We start from the raw sequence: 18,058 nt of genomic DNA on the forward strand, positions 1-18,058 counted from the left end.
CACCCTGAGCCCAGGAAAGAAGACACCTGGCAGCCCTCTGCTACAGGGCACCATTTTACAGCCTGGAAGCTGCCTGCCAACAGAGACAGGCAGAGAAGGGAGCCCAGGCTGCCACAGGCACACACCCTGAGTGAAGCAGTACTTCCCCTCAGCACCCACCGCTCCCACCCGGCCCCTCAAACCAGGCCCGACCACCTGAGGAAAGGACCCTCCATGAGGCCCAGGTTCCCTCACAGCCTTTACACTGCACAAGGGGGCCCAGGCAGGAGAACAGGCTTCCTCCTCCCCAGGGGCTCTCCTCGCCCAGGCGACCAAGAGCGGCCCTTCCCCGGCCCGGACAGCCCCGCGGCCGCCATCACCACACACCACCTCCGCTCCACCGCCGCGTCGCCTTCGAGGCTTTTTGGCCCCTCCGCGCTGCCGTAGGCGCGTGCGGGAGGGGCGGGGCTAAGGCAGAGGCTCCTCCTCTCCTCGCTGCCGGTCGCGCCGCCATGGAGGGGGGCGTGCGGCTGCGCGCGGGTGAGAGGCGCGCGCGGAGGGGCGGGGCGGCGGGCTATGTCACGGCGGGGCGGGGGTCGCGGGCGCGGCCGTTGGGGGCGACCGTTGGGCTGAGGGAGGGGATGGAGGGGCCGGCCCGGCCCGGCCCGGCGGCGGTCGTAGCGCTCCCCCGTGAGGCGCCCGCCCGTGCCCTCAGCTCTGCCCTCCTCCAGGTGCCTCCAAGTGGGACGTCCGGGAGAAGGTGTGGGACTACCTGGAGGCCAGCGGCCTGGCCGATTTCCCGCGGCCGGTGCACCGCCGCATCCCCAACTTCAAGGTACGGCGACCCGGCTGCGGGTCTGGGCCGCTTCCTTCCTCTTCCCCCAGCCTCGGGCCCCGCCGGGCTCCGGAGCCCGGGGCGGCAGGGTCCCCACAGCTCCCCTGCCTGCACCCTGCCGGTCGCCGCAGCCCTCGAACAGGCAGCCGTGAGCCGCACGTTCCTGCGGGCCGTGCGGTTGGTGAGTGACGGTGGAGGGTGGCAGAGCTCTGAAAAACCTCACGATGCAAACAGCAGGCATATATAATTTCCAGCGAGTCAAGAAACACAGCTATCTTTACCTGACCAGACGTGGCAGGTGTGTGCTGCGTTTTAATCAGTGGATACAAAAACACTTTGTGAATATATTTACGGGTGGGGAAACTGAGGTGTTCGGAACTGGATTTCACTCCCCAGGGACTTCAGCAGGTCCGTCGGGATGGAAACCTGAGGTCACCCATCTTGCGGGACTTAGGCTAGGAACATACAGCGTGCTGCTGAAATGGGAATGGTGGCTAAGCCGTTGCTGGCAAAGTGTTGCTGGGCAGTGGTGGGAGAACCCTTCCTCCTGCTCTGGCTTCATTGTGTCCCTAGTTTGATGGGTGGGAGGAAGAAATAAAAGGACTTTCAAGTGTTCAGTTACTCAGGCCACCACTTTACCGTCTGCCTGTATTCCTGCCTGAATTCAAGCTCAAGGCGTGCAGCCACGTATCTGCCATGTGTTGAAGAAATGATGACCAAAATAGCATTGTGGGGAGGTGTGTTGGGCGTTTTAGCCCATGAGCAGCATTAGGAGATTGGCTCTGCTTTTGCCCAAGGGACTGGCAGAAATATTCTGCCTTAGTTTGGTGCTGAGGTAAAGTAGATGCTGAAGATGGTGGAGGAAGCCTGAGGCTTTATCACGCCCTTAAGCAAGGGGATATCAGAGATGAAATTGCAAGGGGGGGGGGGTGCTCTGCTAAGCTTGAGCACCTTACTCAGCTAAGTGAATCTTCTGAGTTCAGTATAGTCTCTTTACAAAGAGAGCCTTGTCCAGAAACTCTTCATCTAAAAGAGTCTCTGACTATGGCTTGTGTTTAATGGAATCTATTTGTATTCGTTGACTAAAAAGGGGAATTGGTCTCCGTCTCCAGCTTTGAGTTAGGTGTGAATGAGGGTGAGGTCAGGCAAAGTGAGTGTACTTGGATCCCCTCTTTTTCTGAGGCCTGCAAGATACTAGTCAAGCACTCAGCATCTGTTAGTACGTGAGAGTTTCCCGTGGAAAAAGTCACAAAATTAGCAGTTTGTTCCTCATATTTAAAATCTGGGGAAATCAGCCTCTCTATAGGATGAAAGATTTTGAATTTCCCATCTCTGCTGTGAACTCCTTGGTGATGCACTGATATCTTATGAAAACAGGGTGCTTCCCATGCTGCGACAAGGCTTCTGGGTTTACAGGAGTTCAAAGCTGCCAATACTGTAAAAATAAATCCTGATGCTCCCCAGAAGAACGCTCGCTTTCTAACGCTGGAAGTAAGTGAACACGTTCTCTTCTCTCTTGATTCCTTTCTTCACGCAGGGCTCCCACCAGGCTTGCTGCTCTATTAAAGAGCTGGATGCGTTCAACAGAGCAAGTGAGATTAAGGTGGATCCTGACAAACCTCTAGAAGGTGTTCGGCTAGCTGCGCTGCAGGTAACAGCACCTTTGCACCCCGAAGGAGGAGAGCAGGAGAGAGTGCAGTGCTTGGCAGCATCTCATGGTCAATGCATGCCATTTCTCTGGCAGGAGCTTTACGAGTCGTAAGCCTCATGAGGTTGCTCACGTAAGGGTGTCTTTGCCTTTTTGGCAAATGGCAAAGGTACAGGTAGGGTTTGGGGAAATTAATGTGTTTCTGCAGAGCAATAGCTGTTTCACCGTCATTGTGTTCATATTCCCCAAAACATGTAAGGTGGCCTTGCCTCAAATTGCCTTACATTTATCACAAGATGAATGTGTGACAGGCTTACTTCAGACCTATGCGTGTTCACTAGCTTGTATGTGTAGCTCATTTGTGGGCATGCACTTTAGATCAATAGGTATGTCTGGCCATCTATTTCTTAAATAAAATCTTTTCTGGAATTTTGCTGTGCTGGCGTGGATTCATCTACAAGCACTACACAATCAACAATGCTACCTACTCTATAGCAAATAAGATGACTGACCACATGGAGACCTATGGGACAGTAAAAATTTTTCTTTAGTGGCCCACCTCCTTTTAATGTGATAACTTCTTTTGTTACACAGGCAAGGAAGACTCTGTTGGTTCCCACACCACGTCTGAGAAGTGGGCTGTTCAATAAGATTGTTCCACCTTCAGGTGCAACGAAGGAGATCCTGCGAATATGTGCTACGTCTCAAGTAGGAATTGAAGAATGGGGGAGGTCTGAATTAACATGTAGAAGAGTGTTGTGTTGTGATAGTCCAACTAGAAGTTGGAAAACCAGATGCCACCTGAAATACTGTTCTGCTAGTATGTTATTCCTGGTTTTGTGTATACATCCACCATTAATTTTTTTTTTGTTGGTACTTAAATCATGAGGAAATTTAGTCTTTTTGCTATATTTTATTAGCAGAATGGTATCGATATTTTGTGAATGCTTTTTGAAACACTATGAGCAACTTTCATACGTGTGTTAGATCTTTAGTTTTCTAATAAATAGTACTCTTATATTCTTCTGCAGTTTTGAGCTAGTGAACCCTATAAGGAATATTTTAGTGTTTACAGTTTTTGCATAATCTGGTCAATAAAATATCAGGTTTTACTAAATAGGAAAGATCAGTCTTTCAGAATCCTAAGTCTGAAGAAACATTAATTCTGCGATTTGCATCAACGAGGTACAAAAATGTGTTCAGTTTTCTTTGGAAATGTGGTATGTTGCTGCCCTCTGGTGTTAAAATATCATACTGTACAGCTGAAGTAATTTGGCAGAGAAACCGGCGTTGCTTTATGTGTCCTTATTTGATATGAAAATGTAACTTGGACAAAATGGATAGGCCCGCTATATAGGTTTTATTTTGTTCTTTATCTCTTGCTAAAGGCAATGAAGTTCTACAGTAATCCTGTATACAACTGAGTGTTGTAAATGGATGGTAATTAGTAGCGACTTTCTTTGTTGGAACTTCTATTAAAGTCATTAACTAATTAGGCTTTTCAGGGTTGAAGAGCACTTTTGAAAGGGACCTTTCTCTTGACCTGCTTCAGGCCTCATATCTGATCCGTGATCTTACCACCATGCGTCTGGTTTTTCCCCCTACCAGGCGTAGTAATGAATAAATGCTATTAGCAGTTTATATTTACAAAGCACTGTGCAAACAATTCTTACCATGCTGCTGTGAAGTGGCTAATGAGCATTATTACTGATAGTCAGCCACAGATGACTAATCTTTTTGTTTTTGTGCTCTACACAGGAAATATTTGGCTTTTTATTGTGGGGATTAACTTAGCACAAAGTTGAACTGGTGCGAGGAGGATTTACATTATGCTGTACTTGCATATTAAGAGTGAATGAATCGTAAGATATCTTTTGAAAAGTTTTAAACCTCTGATGTTTGAAAGCCCAAGAAACCACCATTTTTAATTTCTGCAGCTCTGTACAGAATTTTGCTAGGATCTGTTCTTTAGAGAGGAGCCTGAAGAGGGGTGGGTGGGAACGAGGGGGGAGAGGGGGGGAGAAAAAAAGGATGACAGGACTATGTAAGGTTTTTCTTTCCACTTGCCAGAACAGTGTGTTTTTCTGTTCATTAGTGTCTTAGATAGAAGGTTACGGTAAAGATAGCTTAGCTTTGCAGTGGCACATCCTGAGTGATGATCATGCAGCAGTGTTGAGGAATGTAGTCTCAGGGAACAGGTAGGCAGCTTTGGAAGGTGCTTTTAAACATACAGATGCGGAGAAAACTGGCAGTGCAACGGGTGCAGTGTCAAATGGAGAGTGATCCAGCTTATGTACCTGGTTGTGCTTCAGTAAAGCATTTTGTGTGACTTCAGACAAGCAGCTTAACATCTTTATGCTGTAGCTGTCTGTGTCTAAATTAACTTTGTGAGAATTAATTTAAGAATTTGTAGTGCTCTGATATTCCTCATGGGCATGAATTTACATATTATGACTTTAAGTTAGTAGTAGTAGTACAGTAGCAAGTGTCATTTGCCCTCATTTTTAGAGATGGATGTCCAAGAAAGGGTTTCAAAATACAAGTTTTTGATCCTAAATAAGTAACCTTGCTTAGAAAAGTGCCCACCTCCCTTCGCTCTCGCTGAAGTGTGCCAAGCTTCTTGTCACTGTAGTAGGGAATGTATTCTAGGATTCCCTAGAGGATAACTTTCCAGACACGTACAGCTTGGCTATACATGGAAGAAACACTTTGAAACGAGGGGAGTTACTTGGATTTGTCAAAATATTCTGGATTTCTGCCTCACTGGTTGGAAGACTGCACTCTGCGAACCAAAAATTATGTTTTTCTTGCAGGGTATCAAAGAATACAGTGTGCCTGTAGGTCTTGATGGGAAAGCACGAGTTGACTTGGTTGTTGTAGGATCAGTGGCTGTCTCTGAAAAAGGTAAGATAAAGCCTTGTAAGCTTCTCAGGAGGAGGGTCTTAAGTCACAATTCACCGTGTCAGTAGGCTACACTACGTGTTCCTTTTGGCAGACCGAACGTATCTTTGGAACTGAATTATGTCTTGAATTCTGTCTCTTCTGTATGACAAGTCACTGATCCTAATCCAATCAAGAAGAATCAATGCCTGCTCCACAACAATGCCACCAGGACTTAGTGGGCAGACAGCAGTGTGGTTTAGAGCATGCAGGCCACTGTTTTGGCCTTCAGTAGAACTATTCAGGCAAGCAATTTTTTTTTTTTCTTTTAAAAGAATCTGAGGGCTCCCTGTTCAGAGGATCTGCTCTGCTCTCACAGCGTGTGTGAAAAGACGTGTTACAGCTGCTGATTCAGTACCTGTTTGGGGATCTGATTTTGCATTTTCTAGTATTTTGAAGACCTGCTGGTGGTGAAAAATTTTCCACTGACTTTATCCATTGCCTAAAAATAACATGCTCTTTGCGTGTGACCCAGACTCCTCTTTACGCACATGAAATTAACCTATGTTTGACATGAATAGAGGGTTCTAATTACAGTGGGTAAATAGGCTTCTATGCTAACTGAATTGGGCTAAATTTGGTTTATTCTGAATGGGAGGCTCCTGGGATCCTTTAGGAGTTCATTGAAACTAATGTTTTATTTTAATTACAGTGCTGATTACAAGAAAAGTTGCATTCTCTGAGAGATGCTGATCTGAATTTTTCCTGAGTTACAACTCTCTGCTTGGTTTATCTGTTGCAGACTGCTTAGTTTAATTGCATGCTTTTGACAGTTACCAGCCTTTCCGTTCTGCTCTTTCTGTGTTTACTATCACTGTTTGCTTTTGTGTGTTTCAGGCTGGAGAATTGGAAAAGGGGAAGGTTATGCAGACATGGAATATGCAATGATGGTGTCAATGGGTGCAGTGCAGGCAGATACACCTGTAATTACGATTGTGCATGACTGCCAGGTAAGTTAAAATATTCACTGTCAAGTGACGAGTCAGAACTGTGTGATACTGAATAGTGTGTCTGAAGAAGAGACTTGGAACGATGTTGGTGTAGCATCTTTACTGTGTTTCCGCTGTCATTGACAGATGTTCATATGTTGCGAGACATCAGGAATGGTGCGCAATTTTAGTGAATTTGCTTTTAACTGTTTACCAAATCTTGTTCCTTGTAGGTGGTTGACATAGCGGAAGAGATTCTTGATGATCATGATTTAACTGTGGATTATATACTCACTCCAACAAGAACTATTAAGACTAATTGCAAACGACCAAAACCTCGGGGAATAATATGGCGTAAGGCAAGTTACCTCTGCTAACGGTGGCTTACTGGTACTGCCATTCTGTTGATAAGTCCCTCATTTGTACATATAAACACATTTGTTGTATTAGAAATACTTGGAAAAGGAGCAAATATGTTTGTCAGATGAAACAAAACAAAAGCATATGTGTTCAGCCATTTTTTAAGTGGTAATGGTGAGGAGGAGAAATATATTATTGAAGGTGAGGTTGCTGTATCAAATGGATTATAGGGTGAGAGTCACTGGAAACATCATTCATGGATTTTTAAGATAGACATCGTTTCTTGTAGTCGTTTGTGGTGTAATAGTCTGTGTAAGCTGAGGGGCTTCTCCACCTTGTGTGTTTTATTCCTCAGTGCTCACTGAAACTGGCTCTCTTCGTTTTCTGGACACAGTACCGTAGAGAGAACTTTATGGCATTAGGCCAAGTGGAATGGGTGGAATATGTGCTGCTCTGGTTGTGAAAGGAAAGCATGACCTGGTGGCTGGTACATTGCTGTTTACGTAGTGGATGTATGGGATTAACTTTCAAAGGACAGATGAATTTGTGGCTGGAGCTCATTTTCAGTTGGAGGAATAGTGACTTTATACTGCATTACATCATGAATCATTATTTATTGATAAATACTGATTTATGGGTTTGGCCTCTCCCCGCAAGATTGTCAGAAACTTTAGCAGCTTCACAAATGGTTTCAGAAAAGCATTTAGTGAATTGTTTTACTGGAAGTTCATGCTGGGAAAACTTTTTTTTGTCATTAGATTTTCATTCCTAAAATCATCCAGTCAGGGAGCAGACGCAATCCCACATGATTGAGTAACAGTAGGAACACTGAAATGAGGAATTGTATACCCATGTCTTGCAGAAACCACTGAGGAATTATTAGTGAATACTTCTGGGGAAATCAAGAGTTGTTTGTTAAGCACTTGCCAACCAGCCAAAAGAGTTAAATTTGTTAAGGTAATGTATCTACAACAAACAATTCTAGCCAGTGCTATTTTTATTCCTATGGTGGGAGAGTATTTTACCCTGCCTGTGGTGGAGGATTTGAGGTTATAAATAAATAAATAAAAGCTCTGCCTGTACCAGTGCATTTTTTCCATTGAATTATTTTTGAATCACAATTTTTTTAGGATATTATTGAATGTGATTGTTTTGAGGGCCTATCCCTTGTGCTCCATCTGTCTTGCCAACATACTTTTGATCACAGTCTGTCTGTCCTAGTGTTGGACTTCAGTCTCAATAAGTGACCTTGCTAACACTTTTTTCTTTTTTTCCTGTCTGATTCCCTTTAGCAGCAAGATTTTCCAAAGGTCTGGGGAACAATCTCTTGCAGGGGCTGTTGAATTTTTGTGAGATTTTTGCCACTCATGAAAAGTCAGTCAGTCCCAAGCGACATGTCAAAATTCCATGTTACCTTTGCATTTCTTTGCTTTTTAGAGAAAAAATCAAGATCAGTGTTATAATACACACCTCATAACTGATGAAGTATTTGCCACGGCTCCTTTGTTCTTGTGTCTAAAGCATGAGGAGATGCTTAGCAGAGTCATATCTAAAGCTTGCACCACACTGCTTTTAGCCAGTTTGCATGAGACAGTGAAACTTTTTTTCTATAGTAATCTCTATATTAGTGGTGTTGTCTGAAAAATACAGCGCTTGCTGAATTTTCTACAGCTTTCACTGAGAATAGAGCACGCTACATGATTGAGCATTTATTTGAGTATTTGAATGTTGATTTAACCCCTAAAACTGCTTTTGGCTGTTCTTCAGAGCATATGTTGATTAGATAAGAATATTGGAGAACACTAGCCAGAGCAGGGATAATCATTACATTTCTGTTGTTCTGGGACAAGAACAAAGTGTTGTATCTATACAAAGAAGAAAGAAGTTAGCATTATATTATTTCACAGGGAGCTGAACCACTTGTGTATGTTTTGTTTGTAGTTGTGGTGGTAACCGTATTATCAACCTTTGCACAGAGGGTCTTGGAGCTGGGAGGTCTAGTTAATCGACAGGGTGTTAAAAATGCAAGGATTTGATACAGGCTATTTAAGTGTTTGTCCTTTGACTTTTCCTGGCTGTTTCTACATCCTTTTCTCTACATCCTTTTCTCCTTCAAATCCTGGCTTTACTGGTACATTCCTGTTCCTCGAAGCAAAACTAAATGAACCAAGAGGTAGTGAGTAAATAAATAACCCACTTCTAAATATGGTGTTTTGTCAACAGAAAGTAGCTTAACTTTATTGTTAAAATGTGTGATGTGTAAAATATGTTGCAAAAACTTCATCCTTCAGGAACATGGCTAGATCAAGCCAAGACAATGATTTAAGAGCTTAAATTAAAGGTGTTTGCAAACATGGGATTACAGCTAAGCATTGTTGTAAAGGACGTGCTTTCCTGAAGCTGTTAGGATAAATAGCCATTAATACATACACTCTGTTTTCAGCTGAAAGAGGTAAGAAGGTACTTATGCAGCAAACAAAATGCATGTCTCCAGGCTAGATTTCTGTGCTCAAAGGGGCACTGTATTTTCCTGGAGTGTTTTTGTTTGTTGCGTGCTGTGTGGGAAGGAAGTAGTGTGTCAGATATGGGGATGGGGTAAATAGGTGTTCCTCTGTGAGTAAATGATTCGCTTCTTGGGGTAATTGGCATGACTTGCCCTCAGTTGCCTCCTTTTAGTTGTTCTCAGTGCAGAATTTCCAGCTGAGCTATTTCTTGCCATTGAGGTAGTATGTTTTTCCAAAGAGGAAGATGTGAATTACTTGGTGTGATTTTTGTCACAGAAATGCTGATTTAAAGACTTCCAAGGAAGTGTAAGAGCTACAATATTATTAATACCAAAGAAGCATTACCAGTATCTGTGCTAGGCACTCTAGAAACACTTCTAAATACAAAGACAGTACTGGAGTGTGTATATGGGTAAGTTTTCTGCATCTGAGTTCAGGGTTTTGAGAAATCAGTATGTGCTCTTGGAGGACAGCAAGAGCTGCTAAGGGCTGAGCGCTCTGGAAAACTTTATTTGGATGCCAATGGAGAATTATTTGGCATCATCTGTCTTGAAAATCTAACCCATTGTTTCTGGGAACTCTAAATTCATGAAACGACTTGCTTTCTCATTTAGTATTTTGTATGGGTAGCTGTGATCTTTATCTGTGACACTGTCTATTATATTTGTCACAATTATGAAGTTATTTGTGCTGTGCTTATTTTAAATTGAAACTATACAGACCAATTAAAATATTTGGGGTCATGAAGAGGGAAATGAGAGTAGTTGGTGGAAAAATCACTAGATTGTTGCAAGCATTTCCTTCTGTTTCTTTAATCATTCTTTTGCTGAGAATTTTATAGAAGTAGGAAAAGATTTTTTTCCCCAAATGAAATGAACTGGGGGGAAATCCCTGGGTCTAATGTTGAAAGAGTTTAGTACACAGTGGCAGAGATGGAAGCTATCTGACAACAAACAGCTTTTTATTCGGGTCTGTGATAGAATATTTGGAAAATAAAATGATCTTGTTTTAAAGCTCAAAAAGTTCACACATTGAAGCTGGCAAAACCTTCAGCAGGGACACAGTGTTGCCATCAGAAGAAAATTGCTGTCAGTTTAGCCAAGGTTTGTTTTATTTTGTTTTTTTGGAGGGATAGCGTGAGCGGGGCATGCTTCCATGCATGGTTAAACATCTCAACACCTTTGCAAATCTGACCCTTGCTGCAGAGTCCATGGAATCAATTTTTGCTGATGGATTCCAAATGTTGGTTGCATAAGTTTATCCTGAGGGACGCTAGCAGACTTCACGGGCTGCCAGCTCCCAGAAATATGCCCTCGGATTGCGTGCACATATTTGGACATTTTGTGCAAATGAATGATAAAATGTTCGGCTGTGCTGGCTCGTCCTGGCTGTCTTGGCTTTGTCTGTGCTTTAAACTCCTGTGAGTTCAGTGCTCCTTGAAACAAGCAGCTGATTAAGGAGACAACACGAGAAGCGGGCTCTGTCCTGGAGGCCTTTATGAGGAGTCTAGGGTCAGACATCCCTCAGGGTGGGCAAAGATGAATCTTTCGAACACCTTCTGCCTACCAGCCTCAATACTTGGAAGGGCTGGTGGATCTGCTGTACTAAAGATTGTTTGGTCATGTTTGCAGCCTTCCAGGGCAGGGCAGGGCAGCAGCATCACCTGTCTCCATCTTGAGCCACGTGTTCTTATATCAGTTGGTGTGTGCGGATGGGTAGCTGTGTGAAGCAGAATTAAATAGCATACCTAGCATGCTCTCCAATCTATAGCTGTCCTTCCCTCATCTACCGTACATCAGAACTGCACCGCCTCTGCTGCCAGGGAAATCAAAGTGGTGTTTGGCTTGGCCCGCACTGTATCAGGGGTCAGCATTACTCATTCTGTCAGAGGACAAACACATCTTTCATTTCCCCCAGCAAAATATTGAAAGTGGCTACATTCACTGTTCTGGAATAACAGAGGTTGAAGAGAGCCCTGATGTTCCAGCAGAGACGTTGCAGAAGTCCATCTGCCACTACGTTGTTTTGGGACCAAACCAGGTGTCGTAAGAGTGGATGCTCAGTGTTAAGTGCTGGGAGATTTGTATTGGCAGTCAGCATCCAAGACTCTGTTTCTTCAGGTTTCTGTCAGAAAGGGGCCACATTTCCCTTCTCAGCTCCTTTCCCATAGCCCGGTAATTGTGTGCCAGAAGAATTCATCTACCCTGCTGTCCTCTTTCCCCAAGGCTCTCCCAGCTATGGCAGGGAGTAGGCAGGATTGTTAAATGATTAATTGCCTTTGGTGGAGTTATTTTTAACCTGAATCACTTCAGTTACTGAGTTTATAGCGCAGACCCACAAGCACTTCTGTTGGCCAACCCCAGAGGGCTGAAGTATGGAACTGGCCTGGGAATTGGTGGTCAAGGGATAATGGGAAACTTCTTCAGCTGGCTTCACTGCCAAAGCCAATCATTTAGCTAAATCCCAACACTCAATACAAAGTTTACAAACATCAATAAATGGTTTGGCCTTGACTTTATAGGGATGGGGGGAGCAAGGGAAGAAGCTTCTGCCACTAGGTTTGCCCAGGTCCGCATAACTGCATGAACCAGATGTGGGGTAGAACCCAAGTCCCCTGCATCCTGGCTTAGCCTAAAGCAGTAGGCAAGGCTAGGGAGGAGTGACCAGCCGGCACAGGACCAAGAAACGTGCAGCTTGTTTGAAGGAGAGGAGGAATATCGTTGGCCTCTCTCCACATGGAAATAAATCATTGCAATCCTCCACAGTTTGCAAGACAAAAGAAACTTTTTGCATGATCGTAATTAGCAACACATTGTACTACCACAGAGTTCTTTTGTTTGCTATTTTGCAACAGAGCAGAGCAAGCTTTTTCCTCTCCTCTGCCACCCACTGCCCCCTTTGCCCTTTTGGCTCTCACCCCCTGCACCCCAAAAAAGGTAGTGAATTAGTTTGTTGAATTGAAACTCTGAAATCCCAAACTGAGTTTCTGCCTTTCCTTGACATAAAAGGGGGAAAAATAGGGAAGGATTTGAAAGCTTTGGCCCAGCTGAAAGGTTCTTCTAGACCCCAGGGAAACAGCTCTTAAGGTAAATCCTCTGTCTCTCTTTTGTGGCAGAAGGATGTCCGTTGACAGCATCAGAACTTGTCTAATGTAGGTTTTTAACAGAGTGTTTTCTATTACAAACAAATCTGAGTGCCAAATCCACTGCCTGTGTTGCTTTGGTACTGTTACCTCTACAGAGGGTGGAATTTAAGGTAATGCTAGGTTTGCCTCGTGGGGTGATGTTTGATGAGCAGAGCTTCAGGTTTTATAGAAAACTAGTTCATAGCCCTTACGAAGATGTAGATGCTGCTGTAACTACATCTTCCTGAGTTTGCAGAGAGCCTGAAACGGTAGCTGAAAGAGCTCCTGTCAGATGCCAAAAACTACTGGTCACTCTAATGAGAGGAGAGGACATGTTGAAGCGTGGCCAGTGGAAGTCTCAGAGAGTATGCTGGCCCTTGGATTATCTAACTCCTCTCCTCGATTTGTCCTTGAAAGACTGGGAGTTCCAGAGATCATCCTCTCAGTACCCATCTCTTTGATTCTGTTAATCTACAAAGTGGTGAGGGTTTGCTCTTGGTAGCATTGATCTTTCTAACTAAACACCCGGTCCATGCCTTGGGAACTTAGTTTAATTTAAGGGTGAAGGGAACTTGTACATACACTTGGTTGAGGTTGTGCTTTGTGCTCAGGAGTGATTAGTTGCATGAGAATAGAAAAATGTTTTTCCTGTTTGGTTTAATTAGCATAGAGCTTACATTTCACATAGAAATTTGACAGAAGACAACAAATGTTCCTAATTGTTGGCCAGTAAAAACAAAGTAAGATGGCTTCAGCCATTGGTCTGATGTTGTATTGCCCAGGGAAGGGGAGTTTGCTGTCAAACACAGCAGCCTGAGTTCTTGGCTGAGAAAAACAAATCAGTCCAAGAATCCACAGAGCAATAACTCTTCAAAATCTGAAAATGGCATGTACCTTTCAGAGTGCGGAGGCTCCCAGAGCCCCAGAGGAAGTCCTTGCCTCTCTGTACTGGCTGCCAGATCAGGCCAGATTTGTTCAGAAATTGTTCTCAGTCATAGAGTTTGCTTGTTTAAAGGGCCTAATCCCAAACACCTTGACTCTGGGTCTGCAGTGTGGCAGAATGGAGGTGGCCTCTGCCCATACTGGTTAGTCCTATTCTGCTGTTTGATATTATATTAACAAGATTGAGCTAGGACAGGCTTTATGTAAATTATATTTTTATTTAATTTCAGCCTGAAATAAAACTTGCTTGTTTGCTCCTCAGAAGAGGAGCCCTGGGAACATTTGAGACTTCTGTTGACTGGCTTTCCTGTTACCTAAACCTAACATTGCCCTCACCCTGTCTTTGATTTTACTCGAGTCACTTCAGAGCTGGGCTACTCTCCCTAGAGATCTGTAAATTTTAGACTATGTGGTGCAGCCAGATCCAAACTCACTCTGACTGTAATTGTAGAACTAGGAATTCAGGGGCTCTGAGGTGAGAGAGATCTGAGCTGGGCAGGCATATTCCAGCCAGGATATGCTGGTGCTAGTCCAGTACAGCCTGCTGAGTAGTAGTGGCTCATAAGATTGGGTGCAGTACCCTGCTAGAGTGGCTTGCTCACACTGTGTGGGCTACTAGCACGGGTCTCTGCTAGCTCAGGCATTGCTTCCCTAGGCTCTGTTTTGCTCCCTAAATTTAAGAATTGGATCTTGTGTTGATGGATATTCTTCTTGTCCAGCAGCCAAGTACGAATTATTCCTCCTTCCAACTGCAGTCTGCAAGCCAAGAGCTAGACCACATTAGCTAGGGAACCACTGTGTTTCCTGCCAGTCACTGAGTGCAGCCTGGGGCATCTCATGCCTGAGATGGATAGGGTTCAGCTGTTGAGAGGAAGAGCCCTTCCAGAAAAAGCTGCTTATGAACTGGGTATGGATGGGGGGATAGAGGGTTCACAGTTTTGAAGTATAGTGTCCGGGCGCTCTTCCGTTCTACGATCCAACCCAGTGGACTGGTGTGGGATCTGATGAGTAGCTGTGGGTGGTGTGTGAGGTCAGATGACAAGAAGGAGGCTGTGGTGATGTGCCACAACCAGAGAACGTGCCTCCGGCTGGGCCCACACTCATAGGAGCGCTGCTATGAGGCACGCTCCCCAGCTGCAAACTTAACACCATTGTCCCTCCCCATTGTATGACCCAGCCTACGGGATATCCTGTTTTGGGGGAAAAGAGCGCGAGGAGGTCTGCAGAATGAAAGTGCCTGATGGTCTGATGAATTGTAGGCATGTAAGATTCTGCCAGAGCAGGAGCACAGGCCCTCGGTCAAAGCAAATATTAAGGGATAACAATGAGAATGCGAATCTAAAAGCACCCTGATAAATAAATGTCAAAATCGAATAGTTCTGAGTTTGGTTTTGATTTTCCTGCTGGATCTACATTGTGCTGCTGGCTTAAAGAGTAACTAATGTTTATTTTTGTCCTGCAGTGTGTATTTAGGGAGCAACTTCAGAATCGGGCCAGTAATTAGTAACGTTTTGAATGCTCTGGCACTCTGAATGGTAGCAATATAATAAAGTTCCTCTCTTTTTATGGCACAATAGGTCCTGATGGTCTTCTCCTTTTTCTGGAAGGAGAGAAATCTCGTAATTGTATCTGTCTTCCTCCTTTTTAGGTCAGCTATGAGATGCTGGAAAAAATCCCCATCCTAAAGAGTCTTCGATACAGAGAGAAGCAGGCTGGCAAGGATGTTACCCTCCAAGATGAACACTCAGACTTGGCAAATGCCAACACACCAGCAGCGTTAAGTGAGAAGGCGATGGCTGAAAATACAAGACCGCAGGCTGCAATGGGCTCAGCTCAAATAGGACAACATTATGTTGAAAGTGGTTCTTTAAGTCCCAGATTAGAGGGATCTGGCATGATTACTACTGTGTATGTGGGGAACATACCCCCCAGCGTAAGAGTGAGCGAGCTGAAATGCGCTTTAAGGGAATTCCGTGCAACTCCTTTACGACTGAATTGGCAAGGAGCACAGCACAGGGCTTTTCTCGATTACAAGGATAAAGCAACCGCAGAGAGTGCTGTATCCTCTTTGAAAGGCTTGAGCCTCGGGGGTAATACTTTGCGAGTTGAGCTGGCCAAGAATCAGAGAAACAAAGGGCAAGTAGAAATCAATAGTCAGAAATGAATATGAATAGAGGAAAAAAAACAGGCATGTTTTCATTGTTTTGTGAGAAGCCAACCTAAGTTTTCAAGGATATTAGTATATCCTCTGATTTCTGCAGGCTAAACAACAAAGTGCGAAGCCAACTTTCCAGATAAATGAGGCGTACATCACAGCTGACTTGCCTGCCTCATTCCTGCAGTTGTACATGCAAAGTGTATTTGTCAAGACAGATGACAGAGGGGCCATTTCTCTAAATGGTTATCCACAAAGTACCCACACTTCGTGTATTTGTTTTTCATTGGCCGGGGGTTGATTTGCTGTTCGGTGTGTATGTTTGTTAGGCCTGGATCAAAAACCTGCGCCTTGGTAGCTGTGTGCAGCCACATGTAGCGAGGTGGTTATGTTCTGTCATCTAAAGGTTGTACCTGCAAATCTGTACTCGTGAGCTTGAAAGCCAGCTGCAGAAAATCTGTCTTAAGAGTTACAATTCTTACTAAAAAATGGGTTTTGCCTGTTGGGAGTTTTCGGCGTATTTTTCATAAAAATGGCCGGGGGGAGAGACTTCCCTTTTTGTGCTCTTGAAGAATGGCTGTGGAAGCACTGGCTCAGCCACTGAGTTCTAGCAATAGCTATTACCATCATGTGGAAGAGATGGTGGCCCCTTTCTCGGCTTTGTTTTGTTAATTCAGCCCTTTGTAAACCTTACATTTCTTCAGTCTGGCAGAGGAAAGTGAAGACCAGTTTTCTCCTCTGCTTTTCCCCAGAATACTTCAGGTGCCTTTTTCATGGATGCAGATAATTACAAAATAGATGGTTTTCCTGATTGTCTCGTCTCTTATAATTTGGTGTGATTCCATTGCCTCTGTGAAAGTACATTAATATTAATTATTGTAGTGGAAACGAAAAGCAGACAGACCGCGGTCAAAACTTGTGGGTGTCTAGTCTGGTACGGAGTTGTTTGAAAAGTTACTGGAGATAGTAACAGAGCCTGTTCCTGCTGTGCCATTGTCACCACCAGTGTGGTCTTCCTGCACCCACGTCATCAGACAGTGATGAGGGTTAGGCAGCAGCACTGGCAACATTTCATTGTGAAAGCGCTATCGAGTATTAGCTTGAACAGTAAGATTTGCAAACATATGAACATTCACTTACGGTGTAAAGGAGAATGATGATTTATTTGGTATGGTTTTTATTACAATTTTTTTTCCTTCGGTTTCTGATTCCTGAAAAACAAGTTGAATTTTGGCTGAACCATCCTTTCTAAACAGAAGCACTTTTGCCATTGATGCTGGGCACATAGTCAAAGTAAGCATCTAAGTGGATATTTTTTTAAGTATGAGTTGGAAACTTTTTTTAGCCAGAGGGTACTGTTAAGTATATTTTAAGCATGTTACTATGCCTCAAGGGTCAGACATTTCATACAGTATTAAATAAAAAGTTCGCATCGTTATCATGTACTCTGTAAAGAGGGGCTCAAGGAAAGCATTGCTTCAACTTCTTGTAAGGTCAACAAAGGAAAGGTTTCTGAAAAAAAATAGTGCCATGCTCTAAAATGCTCTCTTTTTCTCCAGCTCAAAATTGTTTTCAGTATCACTTAGTCTGAATTAAAACATAAGCACTGAGGAGTCCTCTGCATCTTGTTTCAGCAGTTGTGCACTTCAAGGGTAAGAGTCAGGGGTTATGTTACTACTTAAACATACTCATTACATCATGAGCTTAGAAAGAGGAAAGAAAAGCAAAAAAATTATACATCACTGCCTTCTCCTTCCAAATGATGGCAAATTAAGTAACATGATCATTTGATGTTCTTTTTGACTCTTGCAACACTGCTTGCTTTGGTGAAGATGCCTAGGTGACGTTAGCAGTTAAAAAGCAGTTATTCTGCCAATGAAAACTTCCAGCATCTCAAACTTCCCCTGTTGCATTACAGATTGAACCAGCCTTCTCTGGTCAAATTTGTGGGAATGTCATCCTCTACCTTATTTCCTTTCTTAACATCTGAAGTTTCAGTGCAGATATATTTACATGTTATGTGATATGTAAATGTATTACGTTTGCTTGCGTTGCTCTCAGCACCGCATGCAGTCAGTGGCCAGTTTTGTTTGGACAAACATGTCTACGTGGTTTTCTGTTTGCAGTTGTGGTTCTGCATGTAACCCACAGGGTGAGCTGTGCTAGGTCGATATCTAGGTGGGCAGATCTCTGCAGTTCTCTTCCAGCCTGTCACTTTTTTCTGTCCTGTATTGTGAGGCCACATTTCACAGTACTACCTAATAACTCTTGTTACTTTCCCAATAGGCAATTAACAGTCCAAACCATGCTACGGAGAAGATGTTAACTAGACAGAGGTATGTAACTGTAGTTAGGCTCAGAGAAGAAAAATAATTACTATAAGCTTAAGCTAATGGACCATTCATTAGCATTTTGAATGGACTGAAATAATGATGCTGATGTTATGATAATTGTTTTTTCCAACTTAAGCAGTCATTTTTGATCCAGGTTATTAATAAATGGCAAGGTCTTTTGGGCCTAAGTCATTAAAGTGTGTTTTGAATTCAAGGTAGCAGCTGCTCCAGGTCAGAGTTTGGCAGCCTGTTGCAAACCCATCTGCACCAGCAGCTTCAGTGAATCAGTAGCAACTGAAGTGCAGGTAC

The 18,058-nt window shown here is 43.8% G+C and overlaps 1 protein-coding gene across 2 annotated transcripts; it reads left to right on the forward strand.

The window, feature by feature from the left end:
• Positions 1-441: 441 nt before the first annotated feature.
• On the forward strand, positions 442-15,919 carry MTHFSD (methenyltetrahydrofolate synthetase domain containing). Of its 2 annotated transcripts, none has more exons than XM_075510937.1 (8): positions 442-519; positions 711-814; positions 2,192-2,305; positions 3,057-3,170; positions 5,276-5,366; positions 6,240-6,352; positions 6,565-6,690; positions 14,910-15,919. In XM_075510937.1, exons 1-8 carry the CDS (start codon positions 492-494, stop codon positions 15,423-15,425), a joined length of 1,206 nt encoding a protein of 401 aa, XP_075367052.1. In that variant the 5' UTR covers positions 442-491; the 3' UTR covers positions 15,426-15,919. The 2 variants fall into 2 exon arrangements, with proteins under 2 accessions (XP_075367052.1, XP_075367051.1); XM_075510936.1 differs by lacking the exon at positions 2,192-2,305 and adding an exon at positions 2,352-2,465.
• Positions 15,920-18,058: the final 2,139 nt, after the last annotated feature.

The sequence above is a fragment of the Mycteria americana genome, chromosome 8, assembly GCF_035582795.1.
Source record: "Mycteria americana isolate JAX WOST 10 ecotype Jacksonville Zoo and Gardens chromosome 8, USCA_MyAme_1.0, whole genome shotgun sequence".
In the NCBI taxonomy this organism is placed as follows: Eukaryota; Metazoa; Chordata; class Aves; order Ciconiiformes; family Ciconiidae; genus Mycteria; species Mycteria americana.